The 27,339-nt window shown below is 46.2% G+C and overlaps 1 protein-coding gene across 2 annotated transcripts in view; it reads right to left on the reverse strand.

Annotated features, from left to right (window-relative positions):
• The window catches only part of LOC143996645 (sodium-dependent neutral amino acid transporter B(0)AT3-like), a 159,171-nt gene that overhangs the window by 79,304 nt on the left and 52,528 nt on the right, over nt 1–27,339 (reverse strand). Inside the window, exon 3 of one of the 2 annotated variants that reach the window (XM_077491819.1) lies at nt 19,801–19,941. The exons of the other annotated variant lie outside the window; for it this stretch is intronic. Within the exon in view, the coding sequence (XP_077347945.1) occupies nt 19,801–19,941 (141 nt within the window). The remainder of the gene's footprint in view (nt 1–19,800; nt 19,942–27,339) is intronic. 2 annotated transcript variants of the gene reach the window in all.

A 27,339-nucleotide genomic window follows, 5' to 3' on the forward strand; every position in this document is an offset into this window, starting at 1 on the left:
AATCTGGCCCTCTTTGAAAAATGTTTGGCCACCCCTGCCCTACAAGTACAGAAAAATCCCTTTTGTTAAGCCAGAAATGCACTCAGCTTCTAAATCCTACGAGCAGATACACAGCTTAATTGTGGACTGGGTGTTGGCAGCGCTGCCCAATGTCTTTTGCTAAAGTACACAGCCACTCATATTCTCAGATCTTCATGACATAAAGGCAAATTATTCTGTAGTCCAAGATAAGAACTAGGAGGGCTCTTTGAGATCACAGTGTGGAGGAGGCACAGGACAGCTCTGAATTTCTGACAAGATTGACTATTGTTTTCCTGTTATTAAACAGATATAACAAAATACACAGTGGTATAAAAAAAAAAAAAAAAAAACTGATCAAATGGGAGCAAATAAGGGAAGTTCATTCTTAGTTCATTCTTAAAGCGGAGTTCCACCCTAAAGTGGAACTTCCGCTCATCGGAACCCCCCCCCCCCCCCCAGTCACAGTTGGCACCTTTCAGGGGGGAGGGGGGTGCAGATACCTGTCTAAGACAGGTATTTGCACCCACTTCCGGGCATAGACTCCCACGGGAGTCTATGCTTCTTCCTGTCCCGCCGCGCTGTCTGCTGGGACACACGCGGATCCTAGAGACAGCGCAGACCATTCCCATGCCGATGCGTGTCACGCGCATGCGCAGTAGGTAATCGGGAAGTGAAGCCGTAACGATTCACTTCCTGATTCCCTCACAGAGAATGGCGGCGGCAGCAGCCGAGAGCCGAGCGATCGATCGGCCTTGGCTGCCGGCATCGCTGGACCATGGGACAGGTGAGTGTCCATTTATTAAAAGTCAGTAGCTTTAGTATTTATAGCTGCTGGCTTTTAATTTTTTTTTTTTTCAGTGGACTCCCTCTTTAATTGAATTCTTAAAAGAAACTCTTTCTTTTTTTATTCTGTTTATTGAGATTTTATATAGAACATGCAATATTCGTGTTGTGACACTAACCTGATCCTCAGCCACGTAGGGCCCAAAAATACAACAGTTTCATTCCTAACTAAAATAATCCACCTATCTATCATGTGCATTCCAAACATCCCTCCGACCCCCCCCCCCCCCAGCTCTGTTTGGCAAATGTGTTGTTTCTTCATTATATCCAGTGTTTGACAGGTCTATTGCATTAAAGTGTTTGTAAACCCTTACAATTCACTTTGACCTACAGGTAAGCCTAGATTAAGGCTTACCTGTAGGTCCAAGAAATATCTCCTAAACCTACACAGTTTAGGAGATATTTGCCAAAACACAGGCACCGATGTCTACGGCGCATGTGCCATAGACAGCGGCGCGCAGGCACTCTGAGCGCGCCGCTGTCAACAGCGATATGCTGCGAGTGGCGGCTCCCGTGCGCATGCGTGGGAGTGACGTCATTGCGGCTTCGTTGGAATGACAGCGGCGGAGCAGTGAGACCCACCGAGAAGATGAATGCTCCAGACTACAGGGGACAGCGGTGACTTTGCTGACTCCTGTGTCAGGTAAGTGACACATAATGGACTACTATGCGATGCATAGTAGTCCATTATGCTTTACCTTTGCAGGGAATCAAAGAGGAAGTAAACTCATCAGGGTTTACTTCCTCTTTAATAGCTACTCCTAAGTACCAGTACAGTTGCATTGTGAATATATATACTGTACTTAGTCTGTGCCCTTTCAGGGGACATTAGACTCACCTAGGTATATCTTGGTGCTGATTAAACTCCACCCATTAACCTACAGTATTCTTAAGCCTCGTACACACGATCGGATTTTCCGCAGACAAAACCTCAGGCTTTTGTCTGAAGGCATGTGCCTGGATTTTGTCTTTCATACAAACGGCAAGGAATTGTTGGCCAACAAACCCAAACGTAGTGACGTAATACATGGTTTTGCAGCTCTTTAGCGCCACCCTTTTGGCTCCTTCTGCTAATTTCCTGTTAGTAGAAGTTTGAGTGTTGATTTGCGCTTTTCAGTTCGCACTTTTCATTTCGTGCTTTTCAGTTTGTTTCTGAACGACCGTTCGTCAACCAGACATGTTGCGGAATCGGAGTAGATACCGTATTATTTATTAGTGGCCTTGGAGATATTGCTTTGACCCAAGTCCAGTCCAGGAACAGGAGGAGGAGGAGTTGTTGGATCAAAAATTAGTTGCTTTATTAATCGTGACCAATTATCTGAAATGCCTTTGCTGCAGAAGCACCAGGAGAATAATCCAGATTTCCAGAATTATCTCTGGATAACAGACCCCTTGCTTTCACCAACTCTTGGCATTGTTGACCCCTATATTAAGAAGCAGGACACATGCATGAGGCTTTTATTTTATTTTTTGGTTGAATTTACCACCCTAACTCCTCCCACAGCTTTTACACTACATAGAGAGTAATATACCAAAATGTGCGGATTGTTTCCGATTGGTGTGCTATTACTTTGTGGAATGCTTCGCCAAATGGTTCACGAAATATCGTCGTTTTTGCGTTGAAATTTGTCCCATAAGAATGAATGGCGAAATGTTCAAAACTAGAGTGGGAGGTGACAAAAGCTGATCAGCCAAAACATTATGACCACCCCATGATCAGCCAAAACATTACAAAATCATTTTTGAAAAAAAAATCATTTAAAAAAAACTAAAATCATTTTTGAAAAAAAAAACATTTTTGAAAAAAAAAACATTTTTGAAAAAAATGTTCAGCTAATGATGGGACTTCTTCAATATTTTTACTACTATTTATACTTTTTAAAATTATTAAGCTTTTTAACACTTTTCACAGTAACTCCAGCCACTCCAACCACACAACAGTTACTCAAGCCACTCCACCCAATTACTCTGTCCACTCCAGTAGGTGGAGGCAAGAACACTTCACACAATTTCCCCAGAAATTGTAGCTTTTCTAGTTGTATTTCTTTTTCTTTTTTTAATGCACAGAATAATACTTGGCTGTGTGTTTTACTTCAAATGACAGTTTGGGAGTAGGCAGTTACATTTAAATAAATACAATATAAAATTGACAAGGGACACCAACATAGTTGTATCTTTGATCTTAAAAACTACGGGATAATGGTGTTGTGGTAACTGGCCCAAAAGAAAAAAAACATATTATTCTTGAGAAAAAAAAGCCTTTGAAAATTCGTTTGCAATAACTCCATCAGTATCACCAGCAAAATAGCTTCATTATTATCCCATTAAAGAAGAAAAGAATTGGTTCGCTGCATTTCGAGATTTCATAATTTGCCACGTCACGAATGTTAATTCTCCATTATGAAAGCTAGTTTACAAGACCGACCACTTCTGGCTCGTCCTCGCTTCTGAGCATTCGTGTTTGTACTTTGTATTTTTGTCTGATGGACTTGTGTACACACGCTCAGAAAACCCATAAACAGACATTTGTCCATGGATAATTTTAAAACCTGCCTTCTAACATTTGTCCGCGGAAAATCCAACAAAAGTTGTCCAATGGAGCATACAAACAGTCGGATTTTCTGGCAACAGCCTGTCATCACACATTTCCCATCGGAAAATCCAATCTTGTGTATGCGGCTTTAGAGTTGTACCACGCCTGTCATTCTTTATCAAATTTCTTCCCCCATCCCCTGGCCCTATGCTTTGTTGTAATGCATCATGGAATTTACCAGGCTCTTCCAGAAGATTATGCCTGGAGCCCTCGGCTTCTTCCAGTTTAGTAGTATAGCCTTCCTTCCATAGAACAGTAGAATGGTAAGCAGAGTTCTCAGGGCTCTACATCTCATCTACCAGGCCCAATGGACAAACCCTCACAGTCAACGGTATGGGCATTACTAGGAGATCCGAGATACAAGAGGTGACTTCAGACCAAAATTGTTGGATTTGGGGGCATTGCCAGAAAATATGCTCAGCGTTAGCGTGTGAAAAGGAACATCTCCAGCACAAAACCGAGACCGTGTGGAAAATCTTAGCTAGCCTAGCAGGGTTATAGTAACTCCTATGGAGATATTTAAACTGGATCAATCTATCTCTAGCTGACACTAAGTGTTTAAAGGGCTGGGTCCATATGTCATCCCAATCCCTCCCTTGTATGTCAGGAACCTCTACTTTCCATCTTTCCCTACACCTAGGTGCGGCCTGCAGTGTTTTTTTTTTTTTTAATTCTTTGTAGGTCACTGAAAGGGGTTTTGCCAGTTCTTCTACCAGCAGCAAGGTTTCAAGATCTGAGGGCAGAGACTCGACCTTCACCTCCCGAAACTGTCCCTGAAAGGCATGCTGGAGTTGGAAGAAGCAAAATAGTTAAGAATTAGTTAGGTCGTGTCTCGCTTTCAGTTGGGAAAAGGTCAATAGGTCCCCAAAAACAGGTTATGTCCTTCAATGTTTTATCCCCTTGATTGCCCAGATCATGAGATCTGGCAGATTATAAAAATGTGACAATGTGGGATTCATCCACATAGGGGTGAACGAGGAAATCCCCCGATAACTGGGGCACGCCAACTTCACCGCGGCTTCCCATGCTCTTATAGTGGCCTTCATTGTTAACATTACTGGTAAATCAGATTTGGTACCCCTAAAGAGAGATAAGCGCAAACTTTCATATGACCCTAGATGGGCCGCTTCCAACACAGTGGCCGCGTCTCCATCGTCCGCCAATAACCATCCACAGGCAAATACCATTTGGCCAGCCAAATAGTATTTCTGCCAGTCAGGTAATGGCAATTCACCCTGATCCCCAGGTTCCTACAACACTTTGGGCACCCAAACTCCAACAGAATAGGTATCAGAGGAAGGAACTGACAATACCATCAATCTTCTTAAAATATGTTTTTGGTATCCATACAGATGCGTTCCATAGGTATAGGTAAGTATAGAATTACTGGGAGAATCTTCATTTTGAACAGGATGATCCAACCTAGTAAGGACAACAGCAGTTTAATCCAAGCCCAAACCTTTTGTTTGAGTAAAGTCAATAACGGGAGTAGATTAAGGGACATGTAGTCATGTACATTTGCTGTGATCTTTACCCCTTGATACTTGAGGGATGTAACCCATTGTAGTAGCAGATTTGGGTTGGACTGCTCCCTGGCTCCTGCGTCAAGGGGAAGAATTAATGACTTACTCCAATTCACTTTCAACCCTGAAAATTTAGCAAATTCATCAAGAATATCTAGAGACGCCTGCAGTGAGTCACTCGGTTCATTGAGAAATAGGAGCATATCATCAGCGTATAGCACTAGGAACTCGTTTATCGTACCCACTTTAATAGCCTGTATCCTCCCTGAGGACCTAAGTGCAACAGCTAAGGGCTCCATGACAAGGGAACACAGGAAGGGGACAAGGGATATCCCTGTCTGATGCCCCTACCGACTTCAAATAAATCAGATACTGAAGATCCTAGTCTTATAGCCACCCTGGGATGCGTATACAGAAGTTGTCCCCAACCTTTTTGGCACTGGGGATCGGCTGCGTGGAAGAAAATTGTGCCAAGGACAGGGGGGGTTGGTGGGCGGGTTTGTCACACGGGCAGTAAACAATTTTTCATGGGCAATGGCTGATGGTAGTGCTTCAATCATCACGGCACCATGCTTGATATGGTGTCAGGGTGATTGAAGCACATTCTCTCTTTTATTACATTGTATTGATAAAGGAAATAGTTCAACTCACCATAATGCAGAATCAGTGGGAGCCCTGAACGTGTCACTTGCCACGTCACCTGCCACAAGATGTGGATTGTCACTTGCCACATTGCTTGTCACAAGATGCGGAATGTCACTTGCCATGTCACCTGCCACGTTGCCTGTCACCAGATGAGGAATGTCCCCTGCCACATTGCCTGTCACCAGATTTGGAATGTCACTTGCCACCTACCACGTTGCCTGTCACCAGATGCGGAATGTCACTTGCCACGCCACCTGCCATGTTGCCTGTCACCAGTTGTGGAATGTCACTTTCCACGCTGCCTGCCACCACTGCATTGGTGGCAGCACTGGTCCATTTAGCACAGAGGCAGGTCTCTGTGCAGGAGTGGGTTCCGAATGAAGGCAGGAGAGTGGCGATGCAGGGTGGGCAGTGAGAGATGGCCTCTCTCTGCTCCCCGTCGCACCCCCGACACTGAGGCTGACAGGACACTGACTGTGAGGGTGGAAGAGCGGTGATGCGAGAGGCAGAGAGAGATGTTATCTCTGCTTGCTCGCTCCCTTCTTCCATCCACTGCTCTCTTTTCCCGGCAGCTCGGCTGTCTCATGCCACCCGCCTGGCTCTCTTATGCTGGCCACCTATATTAATGGCAGGGCTGGGCTCAGCCCTTCTCTGAGCTGGCCGCTCAGCTGTTGACTAATTGTCAGCTCCTATTTCTCCTCAGGTACTCAGCTATTGATGATATCCTGCTTTTCAGCCCTGCCTACTTAAGCTGTGCAACCCAGAGGATCTCTGCCTTTGCCTTAGTCGTCGTAGTTGTATGTCTTACCTGGTTTCCACCACTAGAGGGAGTAAGAGCAGCCTAATGCATACTTACATGCCTTTTCAGTACACACGCTCAGTGAAGCCTGGTTCTCCAGCTGTCTCACTGCAATCCCTGCCACAATAGAGGTAACACAGGTGTCCCACGTAGTCTGGGGGTCCCACGCAGCTCCGATGGAGTTTTCCTTTCCCCCCTGGATTCCGCGGTCCTCGTGCACACGCGCCGGGTGCGCTCCTGGCCTAATGGAGGAGGGGGGAGTGTGGTTGTGAGCCGTGCACGTCAGTGTGCACGGCGCTGTACTGCGCAGGCGGCAGATTTAAAAAGCCCAGAGCGTCATGGGGCTGTAAGTGGAGACACAGGAGCTGTGGGCAGTAAGCATCCCAGGGGATGTGATCCAGGCAAACCTTAGACACCTACTCAGCATCAGGTTTTGCAGTTTAAGCATATATATTTATTGTGAGACTTTAAGCACAACAATGATTGCACTTTGTACTAGTACCTCTGCTTGTAGCTTAGGACTATGTCTCCTCGTAAGAGGGTCTCAGGGGGAGGTAACAAGGGCACTGGTAAATCACCGCCTAGGTCCAGGGGTTCTAAAAATGCCTGTAAGTTACCACCCCCCCTGCAAGACTGGAGCCAGCCTCTCAAGACGAGTCAGTGCCCCTGTCAGGTTTTGCAGCCTCTCCTAATGTGTCAGCCCCGGTATACGTCACTGAGGACTCCCTTAGGGCTATATTGGAGGGTTTCGAAGGGAGAATAATGAATGTTATTTCTGCTTCCCTGAAAGATAGCAGGAAAAGGGGTAGATCCCCTCCCTCTGCTGAGATTCCTCTCTCAGATGATTCTTCTGACAATGAGGAGAGATCCCTAGCTTGGGACAGGGATCTTGAGCAGTCGGAGGAATCAGAGGAAGAGGAGAGAGTCCCCTCCTCCCAGGCACTCAGAAAACAGGTGCAGTATTATACTGAATTGGTGCATACCACATTCAAAATGCCTGCTGCTGAAGTCGCTACATCCTCTGTTTCTTCCCTGGGAGTCAGGAAAATCCCACAGACTGTTTTTTCCTTTCCAATTCATCCCTTAATGGATAAATTGATGTATGAGGATTGGGGACATCCCGATAAACTGTTTGCTCCTCCTAAAAGGTTTTCGATGCATTATCCTCTGGAGGAAAGTTTCACCAAGAAGTGGGGGGTCCCATCCGTCAAAGCGGCTGCTTCTTGTGTGAATAAAAACCTGACTTGTCCGTTGGATAATGCTCAGGTATTTAAAGATCCAACTGATAAGAAGCTGGAAACCTTATTAAAAGCCTCCTTTTCCATGACTGGCGCTGTAGTGCAACCTACAGTCGCAGCCGTGGGGTTGTGTCATTTCCTCAAGGAACAGGTTAAGCAGATGCTTGGCCTCCTTCCCAGTGAGGAAGTGGAGAATTATGCAGAAATACCTCAAATTCTGTGTTTCATGATTGATGCGATTTTGGATTCTGTCCAACAAGCATCTTGTTTGTCTCTCCTGTTGGTACACATGCGAAGGGCCCTATGGCTAAAGAATTGGGCAGATGAGCTGTCATGCAGGAAGCATTTGATTGGGTTCCCGTTTAAAGGGGAATGTTTGTTTGGAGAAGAATTAGACAAATTCGTCCAAAAAATTTCAGGGGGTAAATCTACTCTCCTTCCAGTCAAAAGGAGCAAACCTCCATCATTTAGGCGTGCTCTCTCTCCCAGCCTTCTCAACCCTCCTCTACAGGAAAGGCTCAGGGCCGGGCCCAGGGGCAGAAAAAGACTTGGGGGTGAAAGCCTGCCAAGCAGAGCCCAAAAACTACCTTGTGAAGGGGTGCCCCCGCTCGGCCAAGTGGGGGGAAGGCTCCTGCAGTTTGCAGGAGCCTGGCGGAAAGAGATCCGGGACAAGTGGGTGATCTCTTCGGTATCTCTGGGCTACAGGCTAGAGTTTCAGGAGATTCCACCTTCTCGCTTTCTAAGGTCAAAGATCCCCAGGGATCCAGTAAAGCAAAAAACGCTATTTCTGGCCTTAGATCACTTACTATCCCAGGGGGTGATAGTAGAAGTGGACCCAAAAGAACAGGGTTCAGGGTTTTACTCAAATCTCTTCACCGTTCCGAAGCCAAATGGAAGTGTCAGACCTATCCTGGATCTGAAGGATCTGAACCGGTTCTTACTCATCCGGTCCTTCCGAATGCAGTCAATTCGCACTGTGGTCTCCTCCCTGCAAGGGGGAGAGTTTATGGCATCGATAGACATCAATCTCCATGTGCCAATTTTTCCCGCACACCAAAAATATCTAAGGTTCGCGGTAGAGCGGCACCATTTTCAATTTGTGGCCTTGCCGTTCAGGCTTGCTACGGCCCCTCGAGTCTTCACAAAGATTCTGGACCCTCTCTTGGCAAACCTAAGAGCTGAGGGTATAGCCGTCATGGCTTATCTAGACGATTTGCTTCTCGTGGAGAAAACAGTAGCGTTCCTGAACCACAGTGTTACCAGAACGCTAGAACACCTGGAACGCCTAGGTTGGATTATAAACCTAGAAAAGTCGTCCCTACAGCCTGCCACCAGGTTGGAATACCTGGGTATGGTCATCGACACCGCTCAGGGCAAGGTGTTTCTTCCAAGGCCACAAGCCTTGGCCATTGGGGATCTGGTGTGCCTAATTCTGGGCAGGAGATCTTCCCTCATTCGATTGTGCATGAGACTGTTAGGGAAAATGGTCGCCTCCTTCGAGGCTGTCCCATTCGCCCAGTTCCACTGAAGGCCTCTGCAGAGATGCATCCTTGCGGCTTGGAACAGGAAGCCCCAATCCTTGGATCTTCCTATACGTCTATCCCCAGGGACACGCAAGAGTCTCGTCTGGTGGTTACAAACCAAGAATTTGCGGAAGGGCAAAACTTTTCTTCCTCTTCCATGGAAGATTATCACGACAGATGCCAGACTGACAGGCTGGGGAGCCATGTTGGAGGAGACGTGCTCGCAGGGGAAATGGTCTGCGATCAAGAAGCTATTGCCCATAAATGTCTTGGAGATACGCGCAGTTTATATGGCTCTCATAAAGTGGTCTTACAGACTACGGTGTCTCCCTGTTCGGGTTCAGTCCGACAATGCCACAGCAGTGGCCTATATCAATCACCAAGGTGGTACCAGGAGTCTGGTTGCACAAAAAGAGGTGAATCGCAAACTTGACTGGGCAGAAAAGCATGTTCCGTGTCTTTCTGCAGTCTTCATTCCAGGAGTGGAAAATTGGCATGCGGATTTTCTGAGCCGCCAGCAGTTGTGCCCAGGAGAATGGGCTCGGCACCCCGATGTGTTTCGGAACATATGTCGCAGGTGGGGTACTTCAGACGTAGATCTGTTTGAGTCCAGGTTCAACAGGAAACTGGACAATTTTGTGTCCAGGACAAGAGATGCACTTGCTCAGGGGTCAAATGCTCTGACAGTTCCCTGGGATCAGTACAATCTGATTTATGCCTTCCCCCCGTGCCCGCTTCTGTCGCGGTTCCTGGGAAGAGTAAAGAGGAAGACAAAATCGGTCCTTTTGGTAGCCCTGGCTTGGCCCAGGTGACCGTGGTACACAGAGATCATGAAGTTGGCAGTAGGCAGGCCATGGATCCTCCCTCTCCGGCCAGATCTGCTCTCACAGGGTCCAATTTACCATCCTGCTTTACACAGTCTGAATTTGAAGGTTTGGCTGCTGAGACCCACATTCTGAGAGACCGTGGCCTTTCGGGGCCAGTCCTTTCTACTCTGGTCAATGCCAGAAAGCTGGCCTCCAGGCTTATTTATTACAAAATCTGGAGGGCATATGTTTCCTGGTGTGAACTCAGGGAATGGCATCCTAAAAAGTATGTCATTAGCAGGATCTTGGCCTTTCTCCAGTCAGGCCTAGAAATGAATTTGGCCATAAGCACTATCAAGGTGCAGATTTTGGCCTTGCCAGTGTTTTTTTTTTTTTTTCAGAAGCCACTTGCATCGCATTCCCTGGTACGGGCTTTCATCCAGGGGGCCATGCGGATAAGACCGCCAGTCAAATCTCCGGTATGCCCATGGGATCTGAATTTGGTTCTCTCGGCTTTGCAGGGGCAACCATTTGAACCTTTTCATCTGGCTTCATTAGTTTTCCTGACTAAAAAATTGGTTTTCTTGGTAGCCATATCCACGGCTAGAAGAGTATCAGAGCTAGCAGCTCTTTCCAGCAAGGAGCCGTATCTAATTATTCATAAGGACCGGGTGGTCATGTGTCCCAACAGGTCCTTTCTACCTAAGGTGGTTTCGGGATTCCATTTGAATCAAGATGTAATCCTACCATCCTTTTTTCCGGACCCACAGTCCGCAGAAGAAGAATCTTTGTACACTTTGGATGTGGTTAGAGCAATCAGTATATATCTTCAGGCAACTGCTCAGATAAGGAAAACTGATTGCTTATTTATTTTGCCGGAAGGCCCTAGGAAGGGCCAGGCGGCGTCAAAATCCACTCTCTCAAGGTGGATTAGACAGGTTATTTCTCAAGCCTATAGTGTTAAAGGGAAAATCCCTCCTTTTCAAGTGAAAGTGCACTCTACTAGGACTGTAAGTTCTCCTTGGGCAGTGCATCACCAGGCCTCCCTGGCTCAGATCTGTAAGGCTGCAACTTGGTCATCAGTCCACACATTCACCAGATTCTATCAGGTAGATGTCAAAGGGCAAGAGGATATCGCCTTTGGGCGCAGTGTACTGCAGGCTGCAGTTTAGGTCCTCCGGTCCCTGGCGGTCTATAATTATGATCTGTGTCTCCCTCCCCTCAATCTGAGCATTGCTTTGGAACATCCCACTATGTAATGAGCTCCTGTGTCCCGTGATGTATGATCAAGAAAATGGGATTTTTATATACAGCTTACCTGTAAAATGCTTTTCTTGAGAGTACATCACGGGACACAGGGCTCCCACCCCTCTTGGGTTTTACGTGGTTTCTTATTGCTTTGCTACAAAACTGAGGTGCCTCCCATATGGGAGGGGTTATATAGGGGAGGAATTCTCCTTAATTGGGGTTAACCAGTGTCCAATCACCAGAGGTGCCTATATAACCCACTATGTAATGAGCTCCTGTGTCCCGTGATGTACTCTCAAGAAAAGGATTTTACAGGTAAGCTGTATATAAAAATCCCATTATCACAGTGACAGATCCTTCACCCAACACAATGTGCTGCTTACCAATTCAGTTTGACCACTGAAACTCAAATGGTCATAAAGGCATGTACTGGATAGGACCATACGGCATCACTCCATAGATAGAGACGGCTCTAGGTGTATAACATCACATGGGAACCACTGAAGATCACATCACTAGGTGCTCCCAATACCATCAGTAATCCATCCAGAGGAATGCAAAGTAGATCACTAAAATATTGTACAGCTCCCAGCCAGGAATATATATAAACAATATATATATATATATATATATATATATATATATATATATATATATATATATATACATATATATATATATATATATATATATATATATATATATATAAAACGATCTAAGTGTAGTTTTTATATATGATTGTTTATTAAATAAATAAAACAAATAAAAGTTCATTTTAAAAAGTTTCTCAGTTCACAGCAAATATCAATTATAATAAGCGTAGCAAATCTAGAACGAATCCATCCACAGTAGCCAATATAAAGAGTTCATAACACAAGCTTACATTAACGAAAAAACAGGAAAAAAACAGGCATAACCACAAGATGCCACTGCAGCGTTGTGTGAATTTGCTCGACAGACAGCGGGTGACATCAGTAAAACAGCTGCTCCCCCGTACGTACATCAAGTCCTACAGGGACTTCGTCAGCGGTGGGTCATATAATTTAGGGATACAAACAGCCAGGTATCTATCAACAGCATTCCAGTCTGCATAACACCTATTGGGATTATCTAGCTTTCGAGAATAGCCTAGATATTAGCATTACTGGCACAGAGTGCTGTGTCTTTCCCTAACTTGAGGAGAGACCTGAAATGCTTGACATGCAAGTTAAATTTCTAAACCTTCTCTCAGCCACATTCTAAACCTAATCTATCTAACCCTGTAAAGAAAAAAAATCACTATACATACTTTTTGTGAAGCCGATACAGTCCAGTCTCCAGCAGTGGCTGCTATGTAGAGAGAGAGAGAGAGACAGCTGATAATGGCTGGGAAATGCCTGAGATGTGACGTCACCCATAGAGTCACCCATAGAGTCAGTATGGGGCTTCTATTGTCGGCTGCATCTCCTACACACTCCCACACCCTGAAGCCACTGGTGACAGCTAAGTGTTGCACCAGACCATAGTAGCTGGAGAATAGGTAAGTAGAGTGATCTCTTCTTTACAGGGCTAGAAAGATTACGCTTAGAATGTAGCAGAGAAAAAGGTTTAGTGTTAGATGCTTTGGCTGAACTTCCCCTTTAAGGAGGTAAGTGCAGGTGTCAGGTCACCTAGAGCCCAGGTGACAGATGCACACCGTAGGGCTTAGGAGTGCACCGCAAGGTTGTGGACCCTACGGCTGACTGCTGCGGACAGGGGTCAAGGCGATAGGAAGGCAGGGCCGCCAGAACACCAAGATGGATCCCACCGAGGTTAGAGCATAAGATTCCCTGGGGCGCGGAGTCTAAGAGCCAGCAGGTGTTCACCAGAGCCTTGAGTGGTGAGGATGGACTTGGCTGCAACTGGCTCCAGGTCGCGACCCCCAGGGTCCCCCAGCTCACACCCACAGTAGGCAACAGGAGGATAGGGATGGTGAGGGACAAAGCCAAGGTCGGGGCCACAAGCAGACAAGAATAGTCGGGGACAAAAGGTCAGGATCACAGGCAAACAGGGATAGGCAGGACACGCCAAAGTCGGTAACGGAAAACAGTAGAAGAGCACACGGCAGGTAACAGGAAGCTAACACACAAAGGTTGATCAGCAGGATTGGCTAGCAGTGCACAGGTTAATATAGAGTAGTCTGATAGGAGCTAGGGTGGAGCCATGCCAGAGGATGGATTATAAAAGCAGTCAGGTGAGGCTCGGCTGGTCTCTAGAAATTAACACATGGAGACAGGTAAGCAGACGAACTCTATTGCATAACCATGACAGTACCCCCCCTCTTACGAGGCCTCCCCCTTCCCCGCCTGGGACCAGGTTTAGAGGGGAACTTCAAATGAAACTTCCTCAACAGACAAGGTGCAAAGACCTCGGAAGCCGAAATCCACGACCTCTCCTCAGGACCAAAACCTTTCCAGTGCACAAGGTACTGGAGAATGCCTCTACAGAGTCAGGAATCCAAAATTTGGCTAACCTCGTACTGCTGATCATCCTCAGAGACCGGTGCTACGGTAGAGAGAGGATGAGAGAACTTATTGAGGACTAAAGGCTTCAGAAGGGCAACATAGAAGGAGTTAGAGATTTTGAGGCTTTTGGGAATCTGGAGCTTGAAACAAACCGGATTCAGTTTAGAAATGATGGTGTATGGACCAATGAATCTTGGGGCAAATTTGAGAGAAGGAACCCGGAGTTTGATGTTCCTGGTGGAGAGGCAGACTTTGTCTCCTGGCTGAAGAGAAGGTGGCTTATGCCTGCGACGGTCAGCAAAACTCTTGAATTTGTTGGCAGCTTTCTGGAGGGAATCATGAACGTTAGCCCACATGGAATTGAATGATTCCTGAACAGTAGCCAAAGCTGGAATGTCAGAAGAACAAGTCATAGGAAGAGGAAGCTGAGGATGTCTTCCATAAACAGTGACAAAGGGTGTTTTCTGAGAACTGACGTTAACATGATTATTGTGGGAGAACTCAGCCCACGGTAATAGTGATGCCCAATCATCATGATGGGCAGAGACCAAGGTACAGAGAAAGACCTCCAACTCCTGATTAACTCTCTCAGTCTGGCCATTGGATTGGGGATGATAAGAAGAGGTAAAATCCAAGGTAATGTCGAGGGATTTGCAAAAGGCTCTCCAAAAACGAGAAGTAAACTGCACACCCCTGTCCGAAACGACATGAGAAGGAACACCATGAAGGTGGAAAATCTCTCGTACAAAAATGGGAACCAAGGCAGGGGCAGAAGGGAGACCAGGAAGAGGAACAAAATGAGCCATCTTGGAGAACCGATCGACTACTACCCAAAGGGCCGTATTATTCTCCGACAGTGGAAGGTCAGTGATAAAATCCATGGCGATATGAGACCAGGGCTCCTTAGGAATGGGCAAGGGCATGAGAAGACCATCAGGGGCTAGAGTGGAAGATTTAGACTGAGCACAGACGTGACAAGCCTTAACATAGTCTTTAACATCCAAGCGGAGATTAGGCCACCAGTAGTGACGACTGATGAGCAGGAAGGATCGGAGGAACCCAGCATGACCTGCCACCTTGGAATCATGTCCCCAACGAAGGATCCTAGTTCTTAGCTCCGTGGGAACAAAGGTCTTACCAGGAGGAATTTTTGATTCCAGGGTGGTAGAATGGGCAACAATGCATGAGGTAGGAATGATCGGCTCAGGATCAGGGTTGGACTCCTCGTCCAAAGTGTCAATTGACCTAGAGAGCGCATCAGCTCGACCGTTGCAGGAACCAGGTTTGTACGTAATCGTGAATTTAAAACGAGAAAACAAGAGACTCCACCTGGCCTGTCTGGGGTTCAGACGTTTAGCATTCTGTAGGTACTGTAGATTCTTATGATCAGTAAAGATCGTTATGGAGTGAGGGGAACCTTCCAAGAGACGACGCCACTCCTCCAACGCCAATTTAATTGAGAGAAGTTCCCGATCACCAATGGCATAATTTCTCTCTGCCTGAGAACATTTTTTGGAGAAGAACGCACATGGTTGACGTTTCTTCTCAAAGTCCTGAAGAAGCACAGCTCCCACCCCCATCGAAGAAGCATCTACTTCAATAAAAAATGGGTGCTCAGGATTTGGTCTCCTCAAGAGGGGTCCAGAGACAAAGGCCTGTTTCAGATCGTGAAACGCAGAGACAGCCTCGGGAGGCCAGTCTTTGGCATTCGCACCCTTCTTGGTCAAAGCGTTAATAGGCGCAGCAATGGAAGAGTAATTCCTTATGAACTGCCTATAATAATTTGTGAAGCCAAGAAAGGGCTGTGTGGCCTTGAGGCTAGCGGGAAGGGGCCAGTTGGTAATGGCTGAGACCTTTCCGGGATCCAATCCATGCGAAGACCCGCACGAGAAACAAAACCTCCCAGAAACAGGGCCTCGGAACATTCAAAGGAACATTTCTCCATCTTGGCATAGAGATTGTTCTCTCTAAGGCGCTGAAGTACGGTGCATACATGGTTTCTGTGAGCAGGCAGATTTTCGGAAAAGATGAGAATATCATTCAGATAGATGACAACAAACTGGTACAGTAGATCCCTGAATATTTCATTGACAAAGTTCTGGAACACAGCTGGAGCATTACACAAACCAAAAGGCATAACCAGGTATTCGTAATGCCCGTCCCTAGTGTTAAACGCGGTCTTCCATTCGTCAACTTCCCGTATTCGAATGAGATTGTATGCAGCTCTGAGATCCAACTTAGTGTAAATTGAAAGCCCCCTTCAACCTGTCAAATAGCTCAGATATTAGAGGTAAGAGGTAACGGTTTTTAATAGTCACAGCGTTTAAACCTCTATAGTCGATACAGGGTCTGAGGGTACCATCCTTTTTGGCAACGAAAAAGAACCCTGCTCCTGCAGGCGATGAGGATTACCGGATGAAACCTCTCTCCAGATTCTCGTCGACATACTCAGACATGGCCTGGGTCTCTGGAATGGACAAATGGTAGGTACGACCCCTGGGCAGGGTTGCTCCAGGGACAAGGTCAATAGCACAGTCAAAAGATCTGTGGGGAGGAAGCACCTCAGCAGACTTCTTGCAGAACACATCTCGGAAATTGCTGTATGCCGCGGGAAGATTGGACGATACAGATGTGGTAGCAATGGGAAGTTTCCTCTTGGGGGTCACCTTAGGAAGACAGGACGAGAAACACAAAGGGCCCCAAGCCAGGATCTGCCCCGAGACCCAGTCCACATGTGGCGAGTGGAGCTGTAGCCAAGGAAGGCCCAATACAATGGGGGTAGAGGCCTTGGGTAGGATGAGGAAGGAGATCCACTCCTGGTGGAGTATCCCTGCCGACATCCTTATAGGTAGCGTCTGGAAACGGATAGGTTCCCCTGGGAGCACAGTGCCATCAATAGCCGAGACTACCAGTGGAGTAGCGAGGGGAGAAAGGGTAAGCTTCATAGAAGAAGCAGTTCTCCAGTCCATAAAATTGCCGGAAGCCCCAAAGTCCAGATATGCTAGGACCGATTGGGGAGAAGTGCCTACATGGAGGAACACCGGAAGAAGGAGACAAGAAGGTGATGTTTCTGGGTCCAATACTCCACCTTCCAAATGTATTAGACCCGGACGGAGCGAGCAGGAGTCACGAATATGACCCTTGCCCCCACAATAAAGACACAAGCCCAGAGTTCTGCGTCGCACGTTCTTCGGGGGTTAGTCTGGTCCGGCCCAGCTGCATGGGTTCCTCAGCAGACAGAGGATGCTCCACAGGGCGAGAGGGAAAAAGCTCAGGCTGACTAGGACCTAGGGGGTTCTGGCGTCTTTCTTCTAAGGACCTCTCCTGGAAACGAATGTCAATCTGATTGCATAAGGAAATTACATCGTCCAGACCGGCGGGTATAGCTCTTCCTGCTAATTCGTCCTTCACTCGGTCAGAGAGGCCATGTAAAAAGGTTGCGACCAGGGCCTCATTGTTCCAGCTCAATTCCGCTGTAAGGATACGGAACTGAAGTGCATATTGTCCCACTGAACAAGATTCTTGGCGAAGGCATAAAAGGGCACTAGCCGCAGAAGAAACCCGAGCTGGCTCCTCGAAGATGTTACGAAAGAGCTTCAAGAAGTTGGGCAGGCTGGAAACCACTGGATCATTTTTCTCCCACGGGGGAGCAGCCCAGGCTAAAGCTTCACCGGAGAGGAGGGAAATTATATAGGCTACCTTTGCCTGATCAGACAGAAAGTTTTGAGGTTGGAGCTCAAAATGAATGGTGCATTGGCTGAGGAAGCCCCTGCAGGCCTTGGAGTCCCCAGAGAAACGGGACGGAGCTGGCAGTACTAATGAATGCGTGGATGCGACTGGTGCGATAGGTGCAGTCGCAGACTGTACTTGAGGCTGCAGGTTCGGGGTCCCCAAGGAAGCCTGTAGCTGCTCAAAGCGGGAAGCCAGATCTTGAAGGAATCACATCACCTGAGTCTGAGAATCCCCGGGCAGTTCGTATATGAGGCCGCTCTGTTGGTTTGCAAGATCGTAGAGGAGCATATACCTGGAAGACACACGGCAATCCCTGCAGAGTGTCTTTTCTGCTGGCGTTACCGACTCCGTTTGCCTGGAGTCCATCAGCTGCGGTAAGAGTCCAACCTTTTTTTGCAATACCGGGAAGAGACAATTGTTCAAGATTCAGAAGCATCACCAAACTTTGAGAGAAAGATTGATCACTTGGTTTTGGGACTAGTTTCATATTGGTAGTTTTCTGTACTATTTCACTTTGGCTTTTTGGAACCGAATATGAATTTTTAAAAAATTTAGGGTGACTTCTATATGGGACAGCTCTGAATTTGTTTATATGATTTATGCACATCTTTTTATTCAAATTTCTTTAGAGTCATAATTTTTGATTGCATCATATCATTCACGTACACTTAGCGCAACACTATATATATTTTTGGACCTGTTTTCCATAATGATATTTGATGGTGTTTTAGTTGCAGCTTTTTTCTTGTCCTAGCGCGATATTGTTTTATTTTTATTTTCTTCTAAGATTGCCCTGTATTTGGCTTAATCCATCTTCCCATCAACTCTGACCAGCTTTCCTGTCCCTGCTGAAGAAAAGCATCCCCACAACATGATGCTGCCACTACCATGTTTAACAGTTGGAATGGTGTGTTCAGGGTGATGTGCAGTGTTAGGCCGCGTACACACGAGTGGACTTTTCGACATCCAAAGTCCGACGGACTGAGTCCGTCAGACTATCCGATCGTGTGTGGGCTGCAACGGACTTTAGCTTCGCTAAAGTCTGACGGACTTTAGAAATGAAGCATGCTTCAAATTTTCCCGACGGAACTCCGCCGGACCCGGTCCCCTTCGAAAAATCCGCTCGTGTGTATGCTACTCCGACGGACTAAAACCGACGCTAGGGCAGCTATTGGCTACTGGCTATGAACTTCCTTATTCGAATCCAGTCGTACGTCATCACGTTCGACTCCGTCGGAGTTTGGTGTGATGGTGTGTGTCCAAGTCCGTTCGGTCGAAAAGTCCGCCAGAACTCCGTCGGAACTCCGGCGGAACTCCTTTGGAGGTCTGTCGGAATTAAGTCCTCTCGTGTGTACGGGGCATTAGTTTTCTGCCACACATAGTATTTTGCTTTTAGGCCAAAAAGTTAAATTTTGGTCTCATCCGACCAGAGCATGTTCTTACCCATGTTTGCTGTGTCCCCCACATGGTTTCCCGCAAACTGCAAACGGGACTTCCTATGGCTTTCTTTCAACAATGGCTTTCTTCTTGCCACTACCATAAATACCAGATTTGTGAAGTGCACAACTAATAGTTGTCCTGTGAACAGATTCCCCCACCTGAGCTGCTTCACTGATTAATGCTCTCCTTGTCCAGCTGTGACGTCACCCATAGAGTCACCCATAGAGTCAGTATGGGGCTTCTATTGTCGGCTGCATCTCCTACACACTCCCACACCCTGAAGCCACTGGTGACAGCTAAGTGTTGCACCAGACCATAGTAGCTGGAGAATAGAGATTCTATCGCATAGAATCCCAATAAAATACATTTATGTTTTTAATTGTAACATGACAAAATGTGGAAAATTTCAAGGAGTATGAATATTTTTTCAAAGCATTCTAAGTCAAAAGTGGCAATGCTGCCGGGGATGAAATATCATGTTACTTGTTAGTAACACTTTTTTGTTTATAGTAAAATGTTCCAGACTGGTGCCTTGCTAGAGCTATCCAGGTGTGCATTGTGGTATGTGCACTTAGTGCATTTTTGTTGGTTAGATGTATGATTTAATTACAATTTACCCACCCTAGGTTTGTACACATGGGACCAAAGTTCTACATTGTAGTACATAGGGGCAACAGTTTGTTGGTTTGTGTCTCTTGTATAGTACTAAGGATCTGCTGTTGGAATGCATTTTTTCATAGTGGCACTATGTGCCCTATGGTGTCTGTAGCATCTTCCTAATACATAGCCCAGGGAAGATAGCTACTGTTGTTGTAATTTTACTGTATCTCAATAGTCTCAGTGGAACAAGTTTATGCCTCAGTATAGTTAATCAGACACTTGTTGCTACCACAAGAGTGTTACTACCTGTATTATTGTAATCTGCTGTAGGGCAGTAGCTCCATGGAAGTGGATTTTGAAACGAGTTGAAGAAATACCATAGAATCCATGCTATAATAGTATTATAATACACTCCTACCAGAAGGGAAACAAGCAATGAAGCAATACCTGTAAAACAGAATATCAAAGAAATATAAATAACTGACAAATACCTAGACAATTATATACAGTAAGTTATAGATATTTGACATTTGAATTTACTTGGTAGAGTACATAGACAGGTTGCATGTTCTGTACCAGTACTCTTTCCACTGCTTCTATTGCTTAGTTCAGTGATACATACATTGGGGTTAACAAAAACAATTTGGCAGAAAATCTAAGGCAACTGTGGACTTTCATGGTACGGTAATGACTGCGCAGTATAGGATCCTATTTTATCGATGCCCTGTGCACTGGCTTATGACATCATCCAGATAGGCGCCAGGACACCATTTAAAGGAGGTTTGTGTCCTCATTGTGGTTGAGTGGCGGTCAGGTTTGCGGTGGTGTTTTGTCCTACTTCTGGGAGACGGGCTCAAAGTAATAATGCGCTCGGCTGTGTACCTCTAGCTGTGGAGATTTCCATCTGTCTGGGACCCCTATTATGTATGTGCTTTATCTCAGGTGGTTTGTTTTGACTGCATTGAAATAAAGCCATCTTCTGGGACTTCATTGCTGACTGTTACCTTCCTCCTGGCTGTTTTGGTCTTGGCGGGTTCAACTTACATCTTGTTTTTTTATTTTAGATAGGGTTGCCTAAATTTCTAGCATATTTGTGTATATATATATTTTTTTAATATGGTCCTTTGGGCTCATGTGTTTAAACTGTTGTGTATTTACACACAGATGCATACACTTAGCATGTTTTTATTGATTGTTTTGAATTTAGGATTGCTTTGCGTTGGCTGCATTTCACCTGAGTACTATTAAGATCAGTATCGGGCTTATTAGCCCCTCTGCCTGCGGTTGTTAACCATGCTATGTAATTCATTAACCCTTTGGTGTAAGTTTGTTTTCACTTACCTTTATTTTTCATTACAATATAAATACATTGAACCTTGCAGAGTTCAGATTATGGATGGCTTTAACTATATATACTCCCCCCTTGGAGTTTCTAAAACTATGTATGCATATGTTATACATGTGCCCTATGACTATATGTAGATATAGTGGTTTATATGTATTCATGGTTAGTTTTTTGGTCTAGTATTTTGCATCTTGTCTTGCAGCCCATGTTATTCCTTTTTAAGGCTCCCTGTACCATCCGTGGGAGAAATACCACTCCTGACCACATCACCACGGATATATCTGCACTTGTTTGTTTAACAATCACAGGTGTGTAATTAGGATGAGATATATTATACTATATATATTTATATTCACACAACAGCCATTTTTGAATGGCCTTTGGTCTTGTGTATATGTATTTTTTGTATAACTTCTGTATATCTATATTCAAATTTCTCTCTCTCCTTGACAGCCTGTGTATTTAGTACTCTGTGTATTTTGTCCTGGTTCCCACAGTCGCCCGGAAATTTGCCCATAGATGCTTTTTGAATTGCCCCTGCTGGCTCTGGTAAGCCCCATTTTTATCATCACGCATGGGACCTTATTTATTGGTATATAATGATTTATAATTATTGTACAAATATGGTACTGTAGGGATTTAGTGTGTTCCTCTCTATGGCAGAAATGAGACGTGCACACAATTGTATTAATTGTCCCCAGTACTTCATTTCTCTTTCTGTTTTGTATATTTGTTTATGTATATGTTTATTCTTTATAGAGACTACTACATACAATCTCTTGGGAAATATACACTCCTGAAGAAGCGGTTACCCCGCAAAACATGTCGAGTATGAATCAGTTTGATCGTCATTCTCTTTTCCTCAGTGTGGAGGATTGAATGCACGTTTTTCACTGTTCAGTTTGCATTTAGAGATATATTTGTATGTATTATGTACATTCCTTTTTTAAGGATTTTTTTTTAAAACAGAAATTGTGTTTGTTGATTCTAAATAAATGTATATTTTTTATATCTAAGTTTATGTGAATCCTTACTGTACCATGAAAGGCCACAGTTGCCTTAGATTTTCTGCCAAATTGTTTTTGTAAATTTATAGGATGACGGTACCATAATACATTTTCTAATATACAGTAGCTTTTTTCTAAATCATACATTGGGGTTGATTTACTAAAGCCAGTGAGAGCAAAATCTGGTGCAGCTGTGCATGGTAGCCAATCAGCTTCTAACTAGGCCAGGTTCACACTGGTACGGAAAACGTTTCGACATTGTGAGCTCATGTAGCATGACATGTGAAAATCAATGTTTCCCTATGGAAGCCATCTTAACTGGACCGACACAAGTCGGTCCGACTTTGAAAATGCACCCTGCACTACTTTGGTCCGACTTTGAGCCTACTTCAGCTCATTGAATATCATTGAAGTCGGATCGCTGTCTTAACTGACTCAACTTTGGCATGCGACTTGTGCTCTGAGGATCTTTAAGGGGAAAAAAACGGCATGGGTTCCCCCTCCAAGAGTATACCAGGCCCTTTGGTCTGGTATAGGACAAGTTAAGGTGCAAAAATCATATAATAATATGTCCCAGCAGGGAGAAGACTGTCTACATAAATACGGGAAATGATGAATACAGAATGATTCTGTATCTAAACGGTCAGGTCCAAGAGAAGATGAGAAGAGTTTATTTCTGGGGGAAATTCCACATGCAGGGCTGCCACCATCAGGGAGCTGAAACCAGGCTCCTAAATTGCTGAAGGGTACAAAAAGAAGAAAGAGGGGGAGCTTCTGGGTGCAGATTTTTTTCCAAAAGTTTATTCACAGTTTCTTAGTAATCAATAAAATTTGCACTCACATTTTCTGAAGGCAGATAATAAAAGTAAGGGATCTGGTAGAAGTTCTTATGTAGAAAAGCGACGTCACAGCTCCGCGTCCCACTTGCCTGAGCATACCAAGCCTCGGTTTGAGATTACATCCTCTGCGTCCACCACAAGCCGGCATTTTTGAAACACCTTACAAGTGGAAACGTTCTGAGAAATGCAAGATGACACATGCGGACTGGACTATTAAGCTGACGGATTGAATCAGATGACCCTCCCTGTGTCTTTTTAATGCTCGTTTTAACTTCAGAAAATGTGAGTGCAAATTTTATTGATTACTAAGAAACTGTGAATAAACTTTTGGAAAAAAATCTGCACCCAGAGGCGCCCCCTCTTTCTTCTTTTTGTACCCTTTGGTCTGGTATGGATTTTCAGGGGAACCCCATGCCGAAAAAACGGCGTTGGGGTCCCCCCAAAATCCATACCAGACCCTTATCCGAGCACACAGCCCAGCAGGCCAGGAAAGGATGAGCGAGCACCCCCCTCATGAACCGTACCAGGCCACATGCCCTCAACATGGGGTGTGAGTGCTTTGGGTAAGGGGGATCCCTGCACCCTCCACCCCAAAGCACCTTGTCCCCATTTTGATGAGGACAAGGGCCTCTTCCCGACAACCCTGGCTGTTGGTTGTCAGGGTCTGCAGATGGGGGGGCTTATCAGAATCTGGACGCCACCTTTAACAAGGGGGCCCCCAGATCCCAGCCCCCCACCCTATGTGAATGAGTAGGGGGTATATAGTACCCCCTACCCATTCACCTAAAAAAAAAAAGTCAAAAATAAAACACATTACACGTTTTTAATGTAATTTATTAAGGCAGCTCCGTCGTCTCTTCCGATCTCTTCTCCCCTCTCCGGCTCTTCTGCCTCCTCCGCTGATGTCTTCTAGCCCTCTCTGGTTCTTCTCCCTCTGTCTACTGTGTCTGCTGGGTCTTCTCCGCTATCTTCTCAGTCTTTTTCTGGGTCTTCTCTGCTGTCTTCTCCCTCTGTTCTTCTTCCAGTGTTGGCTCAACGCTCTCTCCCGCTCTAATGCCGGGTGCGCAGTGTGCCACTACTTATATTGACATGGAGCAGAATCACCAGAGGCCTGCCCCTTATGACATCACCGCCCATCATGCCCCGGGTGGTGACGTCATAAGGGGCAGGGCCTCCAGATGACATCACCCGTGACCCCACCTCATGCCAATATAAGTAGTGGCACACCGTGCACCCAGCATTAAAGCGGGAGAAAGTGTTGAGTCAACATTGGAAGAACAGAGGGAGAAGATAGCAGAGAAGACCCAGCAAAACAGCGAGAGCCCATGTCGGTCGGGTTCACACTGGTACGACACAACAGTCGTAAGACTGTGGATCCGACTTTGCTCTGCAACTTGAAGTCTGACTTCAATGAATGGGGATCCGACTTTGATCCCGACAATGCAGGCACTTTGTGTCTGATATGAATCTTTAAGGGGAAATCCACGCCAAAAAAAGAAAAATGGGTTCCCCCTCCAAGACTATACCAGGCCCTTACCTGAGCACACAGCCTGGCAGGTCAGGAAAGGGGGTGAAGCTGAGCGAGCGCCCTCCCCCCTTCTGAACCGTACCAGGCCGCATGCCCTCAACATGGGGGGGTGGGTGCTTTGGGGCAGGGGGGCCTTGCCCCCCACCCCAAAGCACCTTGTCCTCATGTTGATGAGCTTATCAGGTATCTGAATTTGACCCCCGACAATACCAGGCACTGTGTCTGGTATGAATCTTTAGGGGGAACTCCACGCAAAATGTAAAAAAAAAACGGCATGGGTTCCCCCTCCAAGAGCATACCAGGTCCTTCGGTCTGGTATGGATTTTAAGGGGAACCCTACAATAAAAAATGGTGACGCCCCCCCAAAATTTCTACAAGACCCTTATCCGAGCACATAGTCCGGCAGGTCAGGAAAGGGGGTGGGGACAAGCGAGTTTACCCCTCCTCAACCATACCAGGCCACATGCCCTCAACATGGGGGGTGGGTGCTTTGTGGCAGGCTGGCCACCCCAAAGCCCCTTGTCCCCATGTTGCTGAGGACAAGGGCCTCTTCCTGACAACCCTGGCTGTTGGTTGTCGGGGTCTGCGGGCGGGAGCGTTTATCGGAATCTGGAAGCCCCCTTTAACAAGGAGACCCCCAGATCCCAGCCCCCTACATTGTACCCCTACCCATTCACCTAAAAAAAAAAAAAAAAGCGTAAAGTAATTTTATTAAGGCAGCTCCGTCATTTCTTCAGATCTTGTCTCCCCTCTATGGCTCTTCTGCCTGCTCTGCTGACGTCTTCTGCCTCTGCTGGTTCTTCTCTGCTCTCGGCTGATGTCTTCTAGCCCTCTCTGGTTCTTCTCCCACTGTCCACTGTCTTCTGCCTCTGCTGGGTCTTCTCCACTATCTTTGCACTCTTTTTTTGCTGGGTCTTCTCCGCTGTCTTCTCCCTCTGTTCTTCTTCCGAAGTTGACTCGATGCTCTCTCCCGCTCTAATGCTGGGTGCACAGTGTGCCACTACTTATATTGGTATGGGGCAGGGACACAGTGTGACAACATCCAGAGGCCCCACACCCTTATGATGTCACAACCCGTGGGATGATGGGTGGTGACGTCATAAGGGGCAGGCCTCCGGTAACCCTGCCTCATGCCAATATAAGTAGTGAACAGAGAGAGAAGGGAGAAGACCCAGCAAAAGAGGGAGAAGACCCAGCAAAAAAGTGAGAAGATAGCGTAGAAGACCATGCAGAGGCAGGGAGGACAGAGACCCGGAGAGGGGAGAAGAACCAGAGAGGGCTAGAAGACATCAGCGGAGGAGGCAGAAGAGCTGGAGAAGAGAAGAGATCTATAGAGATGACGGAGCTGCTTAATAAATTACTTTAAAAACGTGTAATGTGTTTCATTTTTGACACTTTCTTTTAGGTGAATAGGTTGGGGTACAATGTGCCCCATACTCATTCACATAGGGTGGGGGGCCAGAATCTGCGGGCCTCCTTGTTAAAGGGGGCCCCCCAGATTCCGGCCCACCACCCTTTGTGAATGAGGCAGAGCTATTCCCTCTGACCAGTCAATATCGAATGTTGACTGGGCAGAGCTATTCCCTCTGCCCAGGCAATATCAGGATAGTTGAAGTCCCCCATTATGATTACATTACCCTGTTTCTATGCCATTTCTAACTGAGATAGTAATTCCAGCTCCTCCTCCTTCATGTTGGGTGGCCTATAGCATACCCCCACTATTAATTTCCCACTCACCTACTCTCTTTAAAGTTCCACCCATACTGTTTCCATCTCCCCTATAGTCCCATACATAATATCGCTCCTCTTTACCACCCTTGTATCACTTTTGACATATAAACACCCCCCCCCCCCTTCTATCTTCCCTATCTTTGATACAAGGAATACCCCTGTATATTGGCCAACTAATCGTGTGAACTGTCAAACCAAGTTTCAGTTATTCCCACAAAGTCTAAATCCTCCTTGTGTAACAGCAGCTCCAGATCCACAATTTTTTTTAGCCAAACTCCTAGCATTTGTATATACTCCTCTTATTGTTGGAGTGCATAATATTTCCCCCCTTTGTTTCTCCTGGCTTGGTTTTTTAATTTAAATTGCCCACTTACTGTGTGATTAGTTGTTATGGTTGTATTTTCACTGCTATTACTACTGCTGACTCTCCTATAACCCGCTGTCACCTACTCCCTGTCAGCTTTCTCTGGTCCCTTCCCCCAACACCTAGTTTAAAAGCCCCTCGGTAACGACTGAGAAGTCAGCCCAGTTCTCCAGGGACCCAAATCCCTCTTTCCTGCACCAGTTCCTCAGCCACTTGTTCAGTTTCCTAAGCTCCTGCTGCCTCTCCGGTGTGGCTCGAGGTACAGGTAGTATTTCAGAGTAAGCTACCCTGGATGTCCTTTTCCTCAATCTATTCCCTAAGTCCCTGAAATAGTTTTTTTAGGACTCTCCACTTTCCTTTCACTTGGTCATTGGTACCAACATGCATCATGACCGCTCGGTCCTCCCCAGCCCCTCCGAATAATCTGCCCATCCGATAATGTGCCAAACCCTAGTGCCCGGTAAACAACTCGCTGTTCGGCAACCAGGGTCTTTCTGACAGATTGCCCTCTCTATTCTCCTAATAATTGAGTCTCCGACTACCAGCAATAGTCTGGCCTTACCTGTATCACCGCTCCGCTCCTTACTGGATCTGTCACTCCCCTGGCAGCTAGGGGAGGGCACCTGCTCCAGATCTACCACCCCTGATCTTCTATCCCCATCATCATACAACTTAGCATATTTGTTGGGGTCTACCAGCTCAGGACTGGCCTCCCTAGCTCTCAACCCTCTACCCCTCCTACTTTCTGTCACTCAGCTACCTACATCTGGTTCGTGTGCTTCCATCTCTCCAACCTCCTCTAGGCTGACCCCTGCCAGCACATACTGGGTAATGTCCAAGCTCCTCTCCAGTTTGCTAATGCTTCTCAGTGTTGCTACTTGTTACTCCAGATCCAGGATCTGGGCTTCCAGAGAAACAATTCGCTCACATCTTGCACAGTACTATGCGCCCTTGATTGGCTCATCAAGGAACGCATACATGGTACAGCATGTGCACTGTGTGTCATCACCAGTCCTGTTGGACATTTTACC

The sequence above is a fragment of the Lithobates pipiens genome, unplaced genomic scaffold, assembly GCF_037356315.1.
Source record: "Lithobates pipiens isolate NorthernLeopardFrog02 unplaced genomic scaffold, aLitPip1_a1.2 Scaffold_19, whole genome shotgun sequence".
NCBI classification, from domain to species: domain Eukaryota; kingdom Metazoa; phylum Chordata; class Amphibia; order Anura; family Ranidae; genus Lithobates; species Lithobates pipiens.